At 32.0% G+C, this 19,113-nt stretch overlaps 1 protein-coding gene and 1 long non-coding RNA gene across 2 annotated transcripts in view; one reads left to right on the top strand and one right to left on the bottom strand.

The window, feature by feature from the left end:
• The window catches only part of LOC117109885 (phthiocerol/phenolphthiocerol synthesis polyketide synthase type I PpsD-like), a 17,752-nt gene extending 11,205 nt beyond the window's left edge, over nucleotides 1-6,547 (bottom strand). The window contains exons 1-2 of the mRNA XM_033252343.1: nucleotides 6,455-6,547; nucleotides 4,053-4,373 (exon numbers count right to left, since the gene is read on the bottom strand). Coding sequence (XP_033108234.1) covers nucleotides 4,053-4,359 — 307 coding nt within the window. The 5' untranslated portion in view covers nucleotides 4,360-4,373; nucleotides 6,455-6,547. The remainder of the gene's footprint in view (nucleotides 1-4,052; nucleotides 4,374-6,454) is intronic.
• Nucleotides 2,741-19,113, top strand: part of LOC117109886 — a 23,739-nt gene continuing 7,366 nt past the window's right edge. Inside the window, exon 1 of the long non-coding RNA XR_004445604.1 lies at nucleotides 2,741-3,558. This is a non-coding gene — a long non-coding RNA (uncharacterized LOC117109886). The remainder of the gene's footprint in view (nucleotides 3,559-19,113) is intronic.

Genomic DNA, 19,113 nt, shown 5'->3' with positions numbered 1-19,113 from the left:
ATACTGTACAGTATATAATTCATTGAAAAAGCTTTAAAATGAAGGACTTTTAAATGAAGTTTATGTATATATACTAATATTTTGCGAATCTTGGGTTTTTAAAAGCAATCTTGGGATTTTTTAGACCTAATCTTGAATTCTGATTTTTCCTAGTGGTCACGCTGTATTTAGAGACAGAATTATACCCCGACGACATCAAGCTAGTATAGGCCTAGGCTTAAGTACAGTAGGACGTAGGCCTAGCTTTTGTTGTAAAAGTTGAAGTGCATGTACAGGATGCGCCGTAGGCCTATATTTAAAAAAAATGATACATTTTGTTAAATTATTATTGGTTGGCCTGGGACCTAGGCAGGCAGGCCAGCTTTGCCGTCGAAAGTCCTGGGATTAGACGATGACGTCAGTGCACATGTTTACAAACGCCATTGATTGGAATGAAAATAGACGCTCTGAATTTCGTTTGTTTTATGACAGATAGTATTTATCGAACATTTATCTATATAAAAACAAGATTAATACTGTAGAAATTGTATTTCTATAAAATTCATATATAATTCATATTTCATTTGGAAGACAATAAATATTTAGTAAGATACTAAAAACGATTATTAATTCTGAAATGTGCATCAAATCTCAGCTATTATTAATCAGTATGTATTAGGTTAAAGTCAAAAAAATAATTTCGAATTAGGCCTAGTAAACAAATAATTGTAATTAAAGTTTAGGTTCCCATGATGTCAGATGACGTATTCAGTATAATGCTATATTTTGGGATCTGACTTAATTTAACGATGGCCCTGTCAGTTGTAGTAATGACAATATTTGTGCTTTTTTGGCCATGTAGTAAAAATAGTACTATTATTTTCAGTGTACAAGATGAGAGTCAAGAAGAAGTTCAGCTTCTACTTTATTTTGTAACAGGCAACTCTATTTTTTTTTATATAGGCCTAATGGAAGATTCATTATTTAAGTTAATACAAGACAAAACTTCTTAAAGGTTTTATATATTATAATAATAAGTACATAATTCTTTGTAATTTACTTTATAGGCCTATATAATAGCTTGTTTTGTTTTATAATAATAAATGTGTTGAGTATATTGATATTGATTGTGCGATGAGGTTTTTTTTTTGTCTTTCGGTGTGATAAAAATGCCAATTCTCAGAAAATATTTTCCAATTTTATTATATTACCACCTTTTATTACATAGATCTTTTTCAACACGTAACTGCTTTTATAACATTATATAGACCCATTAAACACAAAAACTGCTCTGGCTTCGGGGGCTTCGCCCCGACCCCACCGGGGCCCTCAGGCAGTCCCCTGGACCCCACGCCCAGAGAACCTCTCCTTGAATGACCTGGCTACGGGCCTGATATGATTCCCGTACAAAAAAAGTTCCTACTTCACTGCAGGTAAAACTATACCGCCGGACACCATCCCGGTACACTATTTCTACAAGGTTTCGAGGTTAAAAATAAAAACGTTTAAAATAAAGAATTACAAATACTTTATTGTTAAATATTTGAGTTAAACATAACAAATGAAATAATATAACTATATAAAAGGCATACCTAGATAGTTGAGTAACTATGGATAACTATGGAATATAGAAAGAAAAAAAAATCTCAACTGAAATAGACTGGCTTTATCGCTATAATGCGTTGACAAGATAACTATTGTAAGGTCAGTCTGGGAAATACTACTGTATTTTATATAAAGAGGGGCTAGATGGTGTAACTGTTTTCTATTCAAATTGATGAATCATAACAATTTAGATTGCATTCTTTTGATTCGTTTCGATTGAGATGACAATACAGAATTAAAACTGACTCTGCCATAATAATTTTAAAAAATGGTCCTATTAAAGGTCTGACGTGGCGATTAGGTTTTAGATTATGAAGAATTATAATGACGCAAAGATTTACCAAGCATTCTGTTTGTTCTGTAACACTGTAGTCATAGTTACCAACCGTCTCGCATCGTTGATTATGTGACAAGAACCCGGGCCCCCACCGAGGTTCCGCCCCAGGATAAGGGGGGACCCTGGCGGCGCCCCCCCCCCCCATTCAACAGGTATAGTCACGCATTTCAAATCTCTCAGGTTGGTAACTATGCTGTAGTCAACATGATGAGTAAGCATAGGCCTAAAGGAATGTATTTAATCATCAAAAACACTAAGATAAGCCTTTGAATAATCTCATTGTTGAGTAGAACCTCGTTTTTACGTACCCCAGTTATACGAACCCTCGGTTTTAAGTACGCCTCGTATCGACGATGACGTCATCAAAACCCCGAAAATTTTCAAAACAAACGGCCCTTTTCAGAGCAACCTTAAGTAAAAAGACTATAACAATAAACTATAACAATAAACAAACCATAATGCAACGTATTATATTAAAGCAGCGTTGATTGAGTCTAATACCGGGTTGTCACTCTAACAACTCCCTGGTGAGATAAACAATTACCAATGGTGCTGAAAATGGTGCTTTCCGAGTTCCTGGAAAACTCGTTGGTCTGATCGAATTTTCTACACGAAGTAGACTTGCCACAAGTCTCTAATTATAGGTTTTCCTAGTATTAGCTATGAAACGCCAAGCAAATATGTAATATGGAACGCCATTGGTGCCAAAATCGATTTCCCAACTTTTTTACTGAATAAGACAAAGATTAGAGACTGGAACCCAAAAAAAACCTCTCAAAAAAGATTTTCCAGGGCTCGTCGTCTAGTGACGGCGCCAACCTAGAAGAGGATTTTATGAAATTTCGTCCTTAAAGAATAGGGAGATGAGTTGAAAAAGACGTATTTACAAATACCTCAATGGATACTTACTTATGAAGTCACGTTATCTCAAATAATTTACTATACTAATTTAAAAACAGTATGCTACTGAAAAATATTGTTGATAAAATACAAATATTCATTACACATCCGCTATATGGCGTTCAATGAATATGCAAATATTGATGAATTAAAAAAATTGCAATTAAAGATGGCCAGTTATATTCTGAGCAGAGGCGGGGTTCTTTAGGCCTGTAAATTAAAAAAGTCTGTAAAACACTCTCCGGGCACTTTTATTTTAAATTCCCCGGTCCGCCACTGTTAAGGGAAGTTAAAAATACTCCCTGTTTTTCAGACAGTATCATCAGAAAAGGTAGAAAGAACAATACTTGAACATCTCATTGATAACAATTAAAAATGATCGAGAATGTTCTGCTCATACTTTTTGTTATAGGCCTACAGCCAATGCATGAGAAAAGAGGAGTAAAATCAGAACAATAAGTAATTATTAATTTGATTGCACTTTGTACTACTCTACATAATACACTAGTATGATTATGAGCATATTTTTATTTCATTTGTTTTGGATGTACTTGACCTTATTTGAACTCCTTATGATGTAAAAGTGCACTTTCCAAATAAGATATTATGATTGGTCAATTGACTATACTAACAATATTCAACTGAATATCGGTAGTTAAGTCCACACTTGGAGCTCTCATGAAATAGAGTTGTTGCATTTAAAGTTACGTGTTGGTAATTCTGACAGGTTTGAACCAGTAGGTACTCTTTTATATATTTTGACAATGGGTTGTCTAGAAACATCCGATTTAGAAAACTCAGATCTCAGATCTAAGTTTTCTAGTTCTAGAAAACTCAGATATTTTCAGATCTAGAAAACTCAGATCTTTCAATTATTAGACTGTACTATTATATTTAGAGGGGTTTTTTGTATAGTAGTTGGTCCATGCCGTTATTTATTTCTAATAAAGGATTTCTTGGTAGTCAGACATCATTGTTTATGTATAGTTTTTTATCTACTAAAGAAATAGATAAAATTAAAAGCTAAGCTTATATATAAGCATGTTGAATATGTATTTTCAATAGCCCCGGAGAGCCACTTTAATAGATATTATGTTAGCTTATTGGTAATCCACATCCGTCTGGTCGGTACTCTTAATGACATTATCAGTTTTGTTCATGTACGGTACGGTTATGACTAAATTCATCAAATGAAAAATTACTCTTCTATAAATAGATAATAACGACTTACCTGGAGACATTTTGAAGAATTGTCGATCAAACATCTCAGGATTCTGTTTCAGATACCCACCAGCTTTGGTGTACACTTTCCCTTTTTTCTTTTCACCGGGAAAGAAGAAGATTGATTTGTCAAACCGATTGGGTGGAGGTGGGCCTGTGCAGTCTCTCTTCTCTTTCAACATATCCCAAATCTCCCTAGGACCCGCCACTCCATCGCCGTACCTGCATCCAATCCCCGTGATGGCAATCTTGTCATCATCGCTAATGGGGTCTACCTTCGTCTGTGTCGTGGAACGATATATGTTTCTGATACTCATGTTTGTACGCACACCTGTTGATTAAAATCATAATGATAATGAAAATGTACAGTATGAAATCTTTGAATAATTGACAAAACGTATAGAATAATATTAAGACTATTATATCAAATCTATTATAAGTCAATTGTGACGTCATCACTGTAACTCCCAATTTTATTTGCCTATTCGCCACCGTCCACTAATTTTTCAATTAGTGGATGCTCGGCTTGATTTTTTAGGCTCGTGTGCAAAAAAAAATCCTCATTTTTTCGTCACCGCGAAGACATCGCGCACCGCGACGAAAATTGAATTGTAATTGAAAATACTTTCGTAAAACAGGCTTAATTAGAACCCGAAGAAAGTAACTTCAAATTCAATATTAAGTATGAACAATTAAGGAATTCATTGAATCAATGGACCCTCATAAACACAACAAACTGGACATTTAATAGGACAAGACTCAAGGAACGAATCTAGATGTAGGCCTACGGCCAGGCAGGAGGCCGCCCAGGCCTCCTCCTACTAGGCTACTACTAGGCCGTAGCCTAGTTATGAAATCATCGCACGATTTTACCTGTCTGCATGCACCGACCAAAAAGGACGTCAGTGACTGTATTCTCTCTCGAATGCTGAAATGTTTATTTCTTTGGCGAAAGTCTATCAAAATAGCATTACAAACAAGTTCTTTCTAACACAATACAAATTACAATAGTTATTCATCGTATCCGTACTGACGTACTATTGATGTGTAGTTAAACGCGTACTGCAGGAGCAAAATTCAACATACGCACAGCTAAATGTAAAATACGCACACGTATACTGATCATATCACTATAGCAACCGATGACTGCTACAACAGTTGGTTATAAAAAAAACTAAAATTAAAAGACGGCGATTGACTTATAAAGCTACACTAAATGGAAAATTATTATACTTAGGTTAGATTTAATGCATTCAAAAATTTCAAGCAATTTTTTTTTTCCAAGCATTAAATCTAAACTTCGTATAATAATTTTCCTATAGTGTACTATGCGGAGCTCTACTAATTGCTTATTAAATCACAGGGCAGGTTATTCCAGAGTTTCGCACCTGCAAATGACATTGCAAACTGGCCAGTGGCTATGTTATTTTTGTTACGTAGGTACAAATTATTAGCATACTTAAATCTTGTATTGTATTTTGGCATTGAACTTTTTAAGTTTTAAAACAATAATTTAAACTATGTAGAGAATACTATGATGTAAATCAAATAACTTTATTTTAAAGTTACTGTATAGAGTTTATAAATATCTAAAAGATAATCTAAACCCGTCTTTGGATCAACTGTCTAATTTGAATACATTTGTGTCTGGACCCATTTAGTTCTCTCGCGGTGACTTAGATGGACTTATACAAGGTTAAGTGAGTTTAGAACTTAAATATCTTTATTTAGAGTTCAAGAACAAGTGGGTCTTTAGCCTAAAAGAATTTCACAAAGTATTCTGTTGACTGTAGTCATTCAGAAGCAAAACATATTATCAATTAAGATTATTTGTTAACGTTTCTTTCAATGATAGTGAAGTTCTCTGGTCATGCGCATTAACATCATATTTGCAAGTTTTCGTAGAAATTAAAACGTGATGTACATTTTAGGCCTAGGACCAATAGGTGGATCAAGGGCATTTCGTAATATTAGTCAATTATGATCAGGAAAGTACTGAGAATAATTGTGACTTGAGGAATATGGCAACATCTACTACCAATGTGTCCTACAAATTGATTTAATCACCAACTGAGATTGAACTAACTAGCTACTCATACATGCGTTAGACTTAGACTTATAAAATAATAAAATAAAATTATAAACAATGACAATTGGTATATTGTAAGTTAACATTAAAAATAAAGTTATTTTACTCAAGCCCGATCGACACAATTTCTAAATCTAGGATCAGCTTCGCTTCTGCAAAAATACATTTTAAAATACATAAAAATGTATTTTAAAATACATTTTAATTAAGGAGGAATATTTGTATAATGTTTGAAAAGTACTATTATTGTATTTTCAAGCTTTATCTAATTTTGAAAAAAAAACAAAAAAAACAAAAAAAAAAAACAATCATTCTAAACTCACCAAGTTGCTACGGATATCAACAACTTTAGGTTGCTTTTTGAAAGCACCAGCGCGTACTACTAACGTAAGTTCCATCAGTTGCAGTTTTATATACGAGAACTGATCTACGGATGTCTATCTCTGTGGTCTACTTTCAACCAATCAGATAATTTTCATGGTATTTCCGGGATTACAAGTCACTGACTGTCTTACAAGTCACGTTGTGAAATACTACGTCAGTAACAAAATTCTTTGGGTTTTTCCAAAATTCGTTTTAATCAAGGTACTTAATACGTTAACTAATTCAAAATATTGTTGTTTTTTTTTCACATCAAGCGTTAGTAAAAATCATATCTGATCACGCGAGTAATCGCAATGTTTGCTTTCTGTATTTTTCTTGCCGATTTACAAAATATTATTATTAGGCACAAAAAAGTTAATATTTTTAATGGTCACTTTTTTCAATATCAATATTGAAAGCATGACTTGAAATTCTGAGAAGAATTGTGACGGTGTTGAGAATGTCTCAAGATGAAAGGTTAAGACGAAAGGTCAAGAACACAGTTTTGCTAGGCTACGGTATTCTTTCTTCACTTATGGGGATATTAAACAAATGACATGATAATATATCCAGCTTATTATAGAATGATTTCTTCTAAGCTATTGTTGGGTAAATACGGAAATTTGCAAATTCGATATGTTTTTTGTTCAGATGACAGCAAATTTCCCTGTCTCTTATACACATCTAGATGTGTATAAGAGACAGGGATTTCCGGGATTACAAGTCACTGACCGTCTTACAAGTCACGTTGTGAAATACTACGTCAGTAACAAAATTCTTTGGGTTTTTCCAAAATTCGTTTTAATCAAGGTACTTAATACGTTAACTAAGAAAAAATTAATTCAAAATATTGTTTTTTTTTCACATCAAGCGTTAGTAAAAATCATATCTGATCACGCGAGTAATCGCAATGTTTGCTTTCTGTATTTTTCTTGCCGATTTACAAAATATTATTATTAGGCACAAAAAAGCTAATATTTTTAATGGTCACTTTTTTCAATATCAATATTGAAAGCATGACTTGAAATTCTGAGAAGAATTGTGACGGTGTTGAGAATGTCTCAAGATGAAAGGTTAAGACGAAAGGTCAAGAACACAGTTTTGCTAGGCTACGGTATTCTTTCTTCACTTATGGGGATATTAAACAAATGACATGATAATATATCCAGCTTATTATAAAATGATTTCTTCTAAGCTATTGTTGGGTAAATACGGAAATTTGCAAATTCGATATGTTTAATGTTGAGATTCGAATACATTGCTTGCCCTAGCAACGAAATATTCGCCGCGATGTAAAATCACCACAGCTTTGAGCTTTTGGCACACGAGATGCAAATATCGAATTAGTGTTCAGTCGGGAATAGGAAAATTCAGTGCAAATGAAAGTGATGACGTCATCACTGAATTATAAAGAAAAATATGTTATTTAGCAAAATAAATATATAAACATTTAATTTCCTATTCTTACATTGTGTAGGCCTAATAATATATTTAACAGGTCAGGTTTCAGGCTTAAATGGGTGTCTTAATGACTAAACGTGTCAGACATATTATTCTGATTCCATTATCCTTAATAATAATAATAATAATAATAATAATAATAATAATAATAATAATAATAATAATAGTTTGATCTCGATTAAGTGCATTTTGATAAAAGCCTAAATACATTAGAAATAAAAATCCTTGAATATATATAATAAATAATAATGATAAATAAGACTTGAATAGCGCTCATATCCATTTTAAGAAATACTCAAGGGCGGAAAATAAATAAAATCGGAAAACTAAACAAGTAAATAACATACAAACTAACCCAAAGCGGAAAAACCAGCAATACTGCTCCGTTTACCAGCACTTTTGAAGCTCAAGTATAGGCCTACCAACAGTAGGCCGTGTAATTAATATTTTATCAAATAGTTCCATAAAACAACTCTACAACATTTATAAAGTATAGTAGGCCTAATAACATTTATGTGTTTTAAAGGTCATTTTAACGCCGATTTTGTTTTTTTGAAATTGATTTCCTTCTCTTCCAAAAATTAGCTAATTTTATGAAAAGTCTCCACGAAGTATGAAGCTTACAGTTGTTTTTAATCGCGGATTTGAACCTAGAACCGTGAGATTAGAAGTCAAGTATCTTAATGACTAAGCTATTAAGACCCCTACACAAGCTATAGCCCCACTTTATTAAGAACAGTTTGTGTTCCATCCTACATCCTACATGTAAAAGCTACTTATTTTATTTAACTTGTCCGTTTCAATTATAAATTAATGCTACAGGATACACTTCCGATACATTTTTGGAAGTCTACATTCTACAGCAAATCCTTTATTATCCCGATAAAGTAGGGCCTACAATACTAAAGAAATGAAGCCACTACAGTTAATCCCATCTTTATTCAAGTGGCATTATAAGAACTGGATGACGTATTTCATTAAGAAGCTACGTTCATCCTTCATTTTGTTGTTATCATCATAATAATCCAATCCAGTCAAAATCGAATATTTTATAGCGCCACAATCTAGTTCCTGTTCAGGGGTGGTTAAATAATTATGATGATGGTAATAATAATAATAATAATAATATTAATAATAATAATAATAATAATAATAATAATAATAATAATAATAATAATACTAACAATGATGATGATAATTCTAAGAAAAATGAAGAATGATGGCAACAACCATGCGTTTGAATATAAGAGTGAAATTACAACTATAACAATACAAATAATAAAAAATGTAATAATAAAAATAATAATAATAATAATAATAATAAACAAGAACAAATATAATGCAGTCGAATTTTCGTTCAGATGACAGCAAATTTCCAGTTTTTATAATAGAAAACGAGATTTATCAATATCCTGTTTATTATCTTTAAGCTTAATGAGAATTGAGATATTGAACATAAAACCAGAAATTAATTTAATTTTAAACATCAGGATAAAATGTTGCAAACATTAAACATGAAAACACAAAAAAATGAAAAATGTAAGGAGGAAAAAGGGTTGGGGAAGTAAAGGTAAAGAAAGAAATTACAGGGAAGTAAAGGTAAAGGAAATAAAGGAAAGGGGGAAAAAGAAATGGAAAAAAGAGTAGAAGGTAAGTTTGTTATTTAATTTTTCCACACACATCAAATCATATACAATTAAACATACAATAATATAGCTAAAATTACTTAAATAATATAAAAATAAACGTGTGTGGATGAAGGTCAAAAAAGTTCAAAGAACTTTAAGGTTGACCTCCATGTACAACATTATGATTAATATATATATATAAATATATATACATATAGGCCTATATATATACATACATACATACATACACACACACATATATATATACACATATACACATACATACACACACATACACACATACATACATGTATATATATATATTCAAGAAATATGTACTGTTAATAATAGTAATAATAATAATAATATTAATAATAATAATAATAATAATAAGTAAATAATTAAATACGTAAATCAATAAATGAATAAAACATATACTATATGGAATGGAATATAATGCAAGTAGCCGATTCAAGATTCGATCACGCATGTTCGGCAATTACTCACCATATATAGACACCAAAGACTTCTTGAGTGAAGATTGAAAATTTTCAATGGATGGTTTGTTCTTCAAAGAAATCGAGAGAGTATTCCAAAGGTTGGGACCAGTATATAAAGCTGAGTTGCTTTTAAGATTTGTAGTGAAAGTTTCAGTTAAGTAATTATCTGCATGTCTAGTGTTATATGCATGGTTATCAGATGATTTAACAAATAAAGAAGAAATATGAGGGGAATAATTAAAATTGTGAATACGATACATAAATAGAGCCGTTTGAAGTTTATTAATGTCGTAGATATTCAAAACATTAAACTTAAAAAAATAAAGGTTTAGTGTGATATTGAAATGATAAACCATCACAAATTCTTAAGGCTCTCTTTTGTAATTTGAACAGGTGATCAATATGTGTAGATTCAAAGCTTGTCCATGGACATAAGGTTTTTAAATTTACCGATAGTTACGGCCCAAATTAAATTACAATATGACATATACGGTAAAACTAAGGTATTATATAAAGTTATTAGTATATTAGTAATATAAGTTATTAGTTATTAGTATATTAGAGTGTGTATTTGAGTTTATTCATAATGCCAATGTTTCATGAAATATTACTAATTCTATTAAGGTGAGGTTTCCAAGTTAATTTTTTATCTATTGTAAAACCAAGGAATTTAGTTTCGTTGACACGAGATATAGGCCCCTATTATAATTATCCATACAAATGTGGTCATTAATAGAAGCTTTAATTTTATAATTGAACAGAATAAAATTTGTTTTTGAAATATTAAGGGAGAGCTTGTTTAATTTAAACCAATTTGTAACTTTAAATAAATACTTGAAATTAAATGAGTAAGGGAAAGTTTGTCGATAAGGGCTCTTTAATTATTATCATGAGAACAAATAAGCTTAACCTACCGTAACCCCGAAAAAATTATTTATTCTAGTGGTATTCAAATTATTGCCGAGACAATAGCTAACATATAACACTTCAAGGGGAAAGTACCGAATAATCACCGAGGATATCATGATCCCATAGTCCTATTGCTTCAGCTGTCCCTGATTAAATTTGTTTTGTACCTATGGTTGTGCATTGGTCGAATAAATACTTGAAATTAAATGAGTAAGGGAACATTTTTCGATAAGGGCTCTTTAATTATTATCATGAGAACAAATAAGCTTAACCTACCGTAACCCCGAAAAAAATATTTATTCTAGTGATATTCAAATTATTGCCGAGACAATAGCTAACGTATAACACTTCAAGGGGAAAGTACCGAATAATCACCGAGGATATTATGATCCCATAGTCCACCTTTGGCGATACACATTCTTCACCTCATATGGTGAGAGTGATCACATGTTAGAATTAGATGGTTAGTAGAGATATTATATTTCTGAAGAAAATGCTTTGGGAATTTCCATCATCCAAGCGCGATTAACCTATTGAGCTTACAGCTTATTCCCAATTCAGGCACCGAGTCACTTCTTAGCATGCCCAACTACCTCCGCCTTGAGCCTGGATACTAGGAACCTTTCGATTGCACGACGATCACAGTGGGCCAGACTGAAGTCAAAGTGTGCCAAAATTAATTACTCATTACAGAAGCTAATCTAAACGAATATAAGACTTATCTAGAGGTTTGCATACCCGTAGAATTCAATAAAAGCATTTTCAAATTTATATGACGTCATTTTTGTACTGTTTTCTGATTGGACGATGTCAGTTTTCATTGTAATACCAAAACAAGTTCATATTGCAATGATTTTTTTTAATGTTTAGGGAGGTTTGGGACAAAAGAACTTCTGTGGGAAACTTTTTGTATTTTCCATGACGTCATCAAAATATATTTTTCTGATTGGACGGGGATAAAAAGTGTTTTAGGCCAACATTAAATTTCCTATTGTTAATCTTACAGTAAATATAAATGGTTTTTTTTTTTAATGAATCGAAATCGAAATTAAAATTCATAATAATACCAGACATCCTAATTTTACATTTTTTAAATGCGTACATTTTATGTCAACATCTCTTGTACTTTACTCTTGTGCGAACTCTCTGAAAGATCCTCCCATACTTCGATAGGACATCCCGGTTTGGGTTGTTTATAAGTCTCTTGTGGGTTTTCTGGTGGTTTGGAAAGAATGTTTCTGTTCTGTGTCAAAACATTAATAACTTCATCCGAAAATGGAATCCTGTTGTCAAGCCACGATTTTTTTTTTTAGAAACCCAGCAAACACGTGTTTATGTTCTTATAACGTTCGTGGCGAACGTTGTGGTTAGGTATGTCACAAAATAACGTTTACACAATGTTGTAGGAACGTGCAAACGTTGTGAAATTATGTTCAGTACGTATTTATGGTTCTACAAAATAAAGTTTTCAACACAAAACTGTAACACTATTGTCACGTTATCATAACGTAGCATTGTTTGTTTGGAAGGTCGTTACTACTCGCGAGGTAGTTTTTTCAAAGCTTTTCAAAGTCTTGGATGTCTTTGAATAAAGTTAAAAACAATTGACGCCTAGATATAGGCCTGCTTGTAGATATCATCTTCATTATGATATATATTTGGATTATTAGGCTGCTCAAAATTTAATAAAGTATTCTAAACAAGATTTGCTACTGTTAAATCACGAGCAGTTTGTCAATTTTTGAAGTGTTTTTCCCACGCTTTGCATAAACTGGTTGAGTAGAAGCGCGTACATCCCTACTGATTGCGGTTTGCTCTAATTAAACTGTGTCTCAAATGTACGAAAACAAGACTGATAAAAGTGCATCTAGCTCGCAAAGTTGCAAAAAGTAGCAGCTAAATTTGGTACCATGATAAAGCTAAGGCTATACTGAAGATGGTGATGTAAAAATAAAAGCATGAATCCACATGAATCTAAACTTTCTCTCCTATTTTGCTAAAAATATGCTTTTAAATATTTCTTCTGTCGTTTAAACAACGATTTATTATTGATGCAAACTTCAAATTTAAACCAAAACATATATTTGTGTTCCCCAATTTATATACAAGAAACGTGTACATTTTAAAGTAATTCCGAATTTTCTGTAAGAAAAAAAACGTGTTTTGATATAATATAGTCAATTATAGCATTTGAAATATTTATAGAGAAATTTCCGACATTTGTTGAAAAATACCTTAAAATTCGTTAAAATGTAAAATATTTTCAGGAAAAATTCACCAGGGTATACCCTTCTTCAATCATGTGAAAAAGGGTGTAAAAGCCATAGTCACCAAAATGGACTTTTGGCACACTTTGATTTCGCCCTGGCCCACTGTGCGACGGTAGGACGTAGAACGTAATGACGTCACTAAAAGTCATCTGCGCATGCGAGAACGTTAAGTTCACCTCGTTGAGTAGATTCTGGAACGCAATTTGGCCAAATCTACGTATGCAGAGAAATGTACGTTCTAGCGTCGCGTCGTCGCACAAATAGAAAGCTCCCTACTGCGAACAGTACGCAGGCGGCGTATTGTTTTCTTTTATGCTCGAAGGGTATAAGTTCAAGGGGAAAAACGAATTTCTGTGACCTTAGCTTGTTCTTTGACCTTTTCTTCCCAAAAGATGATCATCCCTTTCTTAAATTATTATATACCATTCCACTAAATGTGTTGATGATCCATTCCTTAGATTTTTCGTAATCTTCTAACAGATCGACAGACAGGCAGACAGGGGTGAATAACCTCCTTGGCGGAAGTAATAAAGTATAACATAAGTATAACGTAAGGCCGGGCAACACTGCGTCGTATCGTACGACAGGTCGACGAACGACGCCGTCTGCTGCTTTCATTTTCCGGATCATATTGCGGATTTTTAAATTCCTAATTAAAATGCTTCTATCTCTCATTTGGCGACTTACAATTATAATTTCATTGAACCGTTATGAACGATATGACTGTTATGTCATTAACGAGAGACATAACAAGATCTCAACCAAAAAGCTACCCCAAAACAAAAATGAATCTATTCTTAAATACTGGAACGAATACTCCGGGCTTCTTTAACGTCATGATATTAGGCTATTACAATAAATTTTGAAGACCCAAATGTCCTGGCACCTGGGACATTAGTCCACACAACATTTTGAATTTCCTTATATGGTAAACGATTATGACACATCATGTTACTGATAATGTTATAAGTTTTGGGAATATCCATGGCCCAAGGTGTTACGGAGCATTTTATAATAATAATAATAATAATAATAATAATAATAATAATAATAATAACAACAATAACAATAACAATAACAACAATAATAATAATAATAATAATTATTATTATTATTATTATTATTATTATTATTATTATTATTATTATTATTTTATTTAAAAATAAGATAAACCTCTATAAAATTTCCACAATAGATTATCATAATGTCCTCAGATAAGGCGTCATTGCAAAACTGTTTTGTTAATGAATTGATCTTACAGTATGTAAAATAACTTTAGAAAATGGACCAGTGTAGGGCAACTTAAAATAACGGATATTCAAGGTGTCGTCCGATTTTTCGTTCGTATTTTTTTTATATCGGAGTGAATAAAAACAAGATATCTAGAAATATTTTTGTCAATTATATGCAATGGAAACATATTTTTTCTAAGAATAACAATTAAAGCCTTAAGTAGGGATCAATGCAATTTTATGAAAAAGTGCAAAAACTGAACAAATTTAGTAATCCTGTGAAAGTATGTTTTTCGATATACATTGGTTTGGGTGGACCCATTAGCAGATTTGACACTAAAACATCAAGGAATGGAAGTTTGTTTTCCACTTCTTTGAAAATGAATTCCTACAGTTACGGTCCAATCGATTCTTTAAAATGCAATGTCATGTTGTTTGTTTCAAATAGCTATGGTCCAATTTACATTTATTTAAAATACAATGCTTCACAGTTGTTCACTCCCTTTATAAAGGATATTGCATGTTAGCAATCGTTTCACTGAAGATGGCAAATGATTTGCCGAAACATGTTTGTTTATACAGAGTGATGAGATGATGATGATGATAATAATAGTAATAATCCGTCGCAACTTACAAGTACACGTAGGACACAACACCTCTAATCTAAAACGGGAGATTTTTCTTGTTTTTCAATTAAAAAAATGATAATAATTATGCGCTAAAACTCCTCATAGCAGCTTAATACTTCTCAAAACAGTTAAAAATAGCACAGTTGATCAGTTGTGGCTGGACCATCACAAAATATGGGTGGAGCTGAGGTTGAACAAATTAAGGATTTGGCAACTCTGGAAGCCTCGAAATGTCACTCTCGGACTTGGTTTTCTATTATTAATTTTAATTAATTTTAAATATAATATATCAGATTATTTGTTGCAAAAATAGAAGAGAAGGATGACCATCATAAAATCCATATTAACATCAGCAGCCCCACCAAGGATGGGACTGAAGCAAAAACAGAGGCCTATGCTGTGGCAATTTTAGATGCCTGAAAATTGCAATATCATACACCTAAATATTTCTTTTTATGAATGATTTTTATCAGAGGGGAGTCAAGTACTAGGAGATTTGGGGCTGAGGTTGAAAATATTTAAGAGTATGGCAATCCTGGATGTCTGAAATGGCACTCTCAGACTTGAAAAATGGTCTTCAAGGTCTTAATTTTAAATTGCTGCAAAAAAAAATGGGAGTCAGAGATGAGCATTAGAAAAGTCCACATCCACGATGTGGACTTTCCAGGCATCTACAGTTGACACTTTTTCTACTATGACTAGGAATGAGGAAAACAATATGATGTGGCAATTCTGGATGCTTGGGAATTGCACTATCATACTTAAACTTTACAGTACAGTCAAAGTGGAGTTTCTTTCAATTTCAACCCCACCATGGCTGGGGCTAAGATTGCAATTAAATGTGGGTTAATGTCACTCTCAGACTTAAACAAAATGTATTTTAAGGGTATTAAATTTAAATATAATACACCAGATCACCAGATGTTGCAAAATAAATAATTGGAGGGCGTTGAGCATCACAAAAGGCCGCACAAAACAAAAGGGTCTATTTGATAGAAGATGTATCAGGTATATATAAAAGGTAGAAGCAAGCCTAGGTCAATTTTTTATTTATTTTTTTTTTATCCATTTTTGGACCCATTTTTAAAGAAATCGCGGACCCATTTCAATATAAACTGAATAATATGGACCATTTAAAAATTGGGAGCCATTGTATGCGTAAATCTAACTAATGTGGACCCGGTGGACCCAGTTTACACGTAAAAACTAAATAATCTGGACCCATTTTAAAGATGTTTTAACTATTTTACGCATAAAGTCTAATTAATGTATATCAACCTATCTTATAAAATGTGGACCCATTCAATGAGTGTAAACTGAATATGTGGACCATTAAAAAAAATTGTACCTATTTTACACCTAAAATCTAATTGAAATGGATCCATCTTTTAAAAAATTGAGCTTTCATGCGTAAACTAAATAATGTGGACGATTTTACAAATTGTGACTTATTTGATGAGCAAATCTTACTATGTAGACCTAATGGACCATTTTACACATGAAAACTAAATAATGTGGACCCATTTCATCCGTAAACAATTAGACCCATAGTGTACTGTAAAATCTAAATAACTGTGGTCTAAGTTTTTTATTTTTTACAATTAACCCATTTCATCCCTATAAACTGAACAATGCGTTCATTTTTAAAAATCAATTTTCGTTAATTATACAAATTCAAAAAAAATTGAAGAAAAATTAAGCGGGACCGACTGTGGGAAATCGGCTATGATAAACAATGGCTGAATGTTGTGGCAGAGATACAAATTTAATAAGCATCAGCGTATCCTTCCTAAGTGGCCTCTTGGGCCTATATGTATATTTAGATAACATAATAATTATAAACGTATTGTCATAACCATAAACCAAGGCGAACATGAAATTTGGTTTCCTTGATGCTTAACTACAGTACATCAATAATACAGTATGCGAAATAAATAAAACACAAGGATTAGTTGCACTTAAAAAATAACATATGAAAGACTTATGAAAATATACAGAACAATAAACAAACTATCTCTGAAAAGTTGAATTGTAAACATGAGTTGAATTATGAACAAAGATTTCCTGCATTGTGTTCTCTTGCATTTCAATGGACGGAGTCTGCCTGAGTTATTTACAACATATTTATTGCCTGTGTGTGGAAGTATCTTCCATAATCTTCTTAATTTGGCTAATCACATCACGTTTATATCTTGTCAATAACATTTACATTTCTACCGATTATTTTACTTGCCGTTTCTTCGTATTATTTACACCAGGGAGTTGTTAATAGTGAATAAAATTTACTATCTAAAGTCGTTCCTAAGTATTTATGTTCTTTATTTTTTTATTCATGCATTCGCTTCACTACTATTTCAGATTGCTTCCTAAAATATATAGGTCTATGTGCTGTATTTGTATTAGCTTATATATGATATATAGACCACTGGACACAACGAATATATATAATGGTATTTATTCAATCCAAGTCAAAATAATTAAAAACATAAGACATGGCAAGCAAAACGGCTGAATAGCGAATTACATTTACATCATAAGAATTAAGGACAATTACAAAACAAACTTAAAAAAAAAACCACAAGTATTAAGAATATAGCAATGACTTAAGTGATAGACACCTGTTTTGAAGACGCTACAAAAAACGAAAACGAAAGCAATCAGATGTGTTTAGACAGAAGGTTTAACTGCTCTCACTTCATGTCCATAGATATTTTCACTTTCAGTGTAGGCCTATCGTTTAGTGTTGGTGCATTTCGTTACGATAAAAATGATGATGAGGATGATAATGATGACGATAATGGATAAAAGTAATAATAATAATAATAATAATAATAATAATAATAATAACAATAATAATATTAATAATAATAATAATAATAATAATAATAATAATGATGATAATGATAATGATAATGATAATGATAATGATAATGATAATGATAATGATAATGATAATAATAATAATAATAATAATAATAATAATAATAAGTGTGGCATGGCCTGCAATACAATTGATAGCAAATTTAAACCAGAACTCTAGACCAACTTCCGTAGGCATATATGTAGGCATATATTTCAAATAAAATGTCTGTATTTTATAAAATATCATATGTTGCTGCCAGCTACCAGAGTGACTGGGAATGAGCTGGTCGGTGCCATTACTTTTTACCGGGCAATTTCACGAAGACCGCAACGCGACGACGAGGCGCAAGCGATGAATCGTTTTCAGTGCAAGCAGCAGCTGGCTGCACACACAGCGGCGATGGATTCGACGCAGTTTGTGTCTAACTTTAATGTGTACGACTTCTCTTAAACATAGGCCAATATAAATTGTTTATTTTCAGGGTCAGATAAGTTAACATACAGCTAAACATAATATTTTAAATATAATTTAGAATAAGGAGTCTATCCGAAAAAATATTTACAATTTATATTTCGAAGAAATTATACCTATTCAAAAGTTTGAGTTCTTTTCATGAAATTATGTTATGCTTATTTTTGTAATGTAAAAAACAACTTATAATCTAATGAGGCTTTAATTATAAAGTATCATCTATAATAGTAGTTAAGTTGTATTTCAATTCGTTTCAATACAACATTTCTTCGATTCAATATGCCATCAAGGGCCATTATACACTAAAACTACCATATTTATTGTAGCTGTATATGACAAGTGTCGATATGTTGTTGTATTGTTGTAAAATAGTTGTAAACATTATGTCGTGATTGGCATGCATGCTTTACATATACCCATGAGACTCTCACTTTAATCAAATAGCGTTGCTGTAACATTGTTTTTACGTTATGTTGTAACATAATCTAACTACGACGTTCACAACATTCGTGCAATTGTTATTGTATTCTGAAACGTTTTCAATTCAAAAATATGAATATCATGCTAAATAGAGCCAACAAAGTCACATGAAAAAACCAATGGGAAACACTGTATTAAGCCTACATCGTAATAACGTTGAGGGTTTACAGTATTTA

This window comes from Anneissia japonica, unplaced genomic scaffold, assembly GCF_011630105.1.
Source record: "Anneissia japonica isolate Jap-2015-1 unplaced genomic scaffold, ASM1163010v1 scaffold585_len4108843_cov191, whole genome shotgun sequence".
Lineage (NCBI taxonomy): Eukaryota > Metazoa > Echinodermata > Crinoidea > Comatulida > Comatulidae > Anneissia > Anneissia japonica.
Note: the sequence above shows the minus strand (reverse complement) of the source record. Positions and strands in the feature narration are given on the sequence as shown.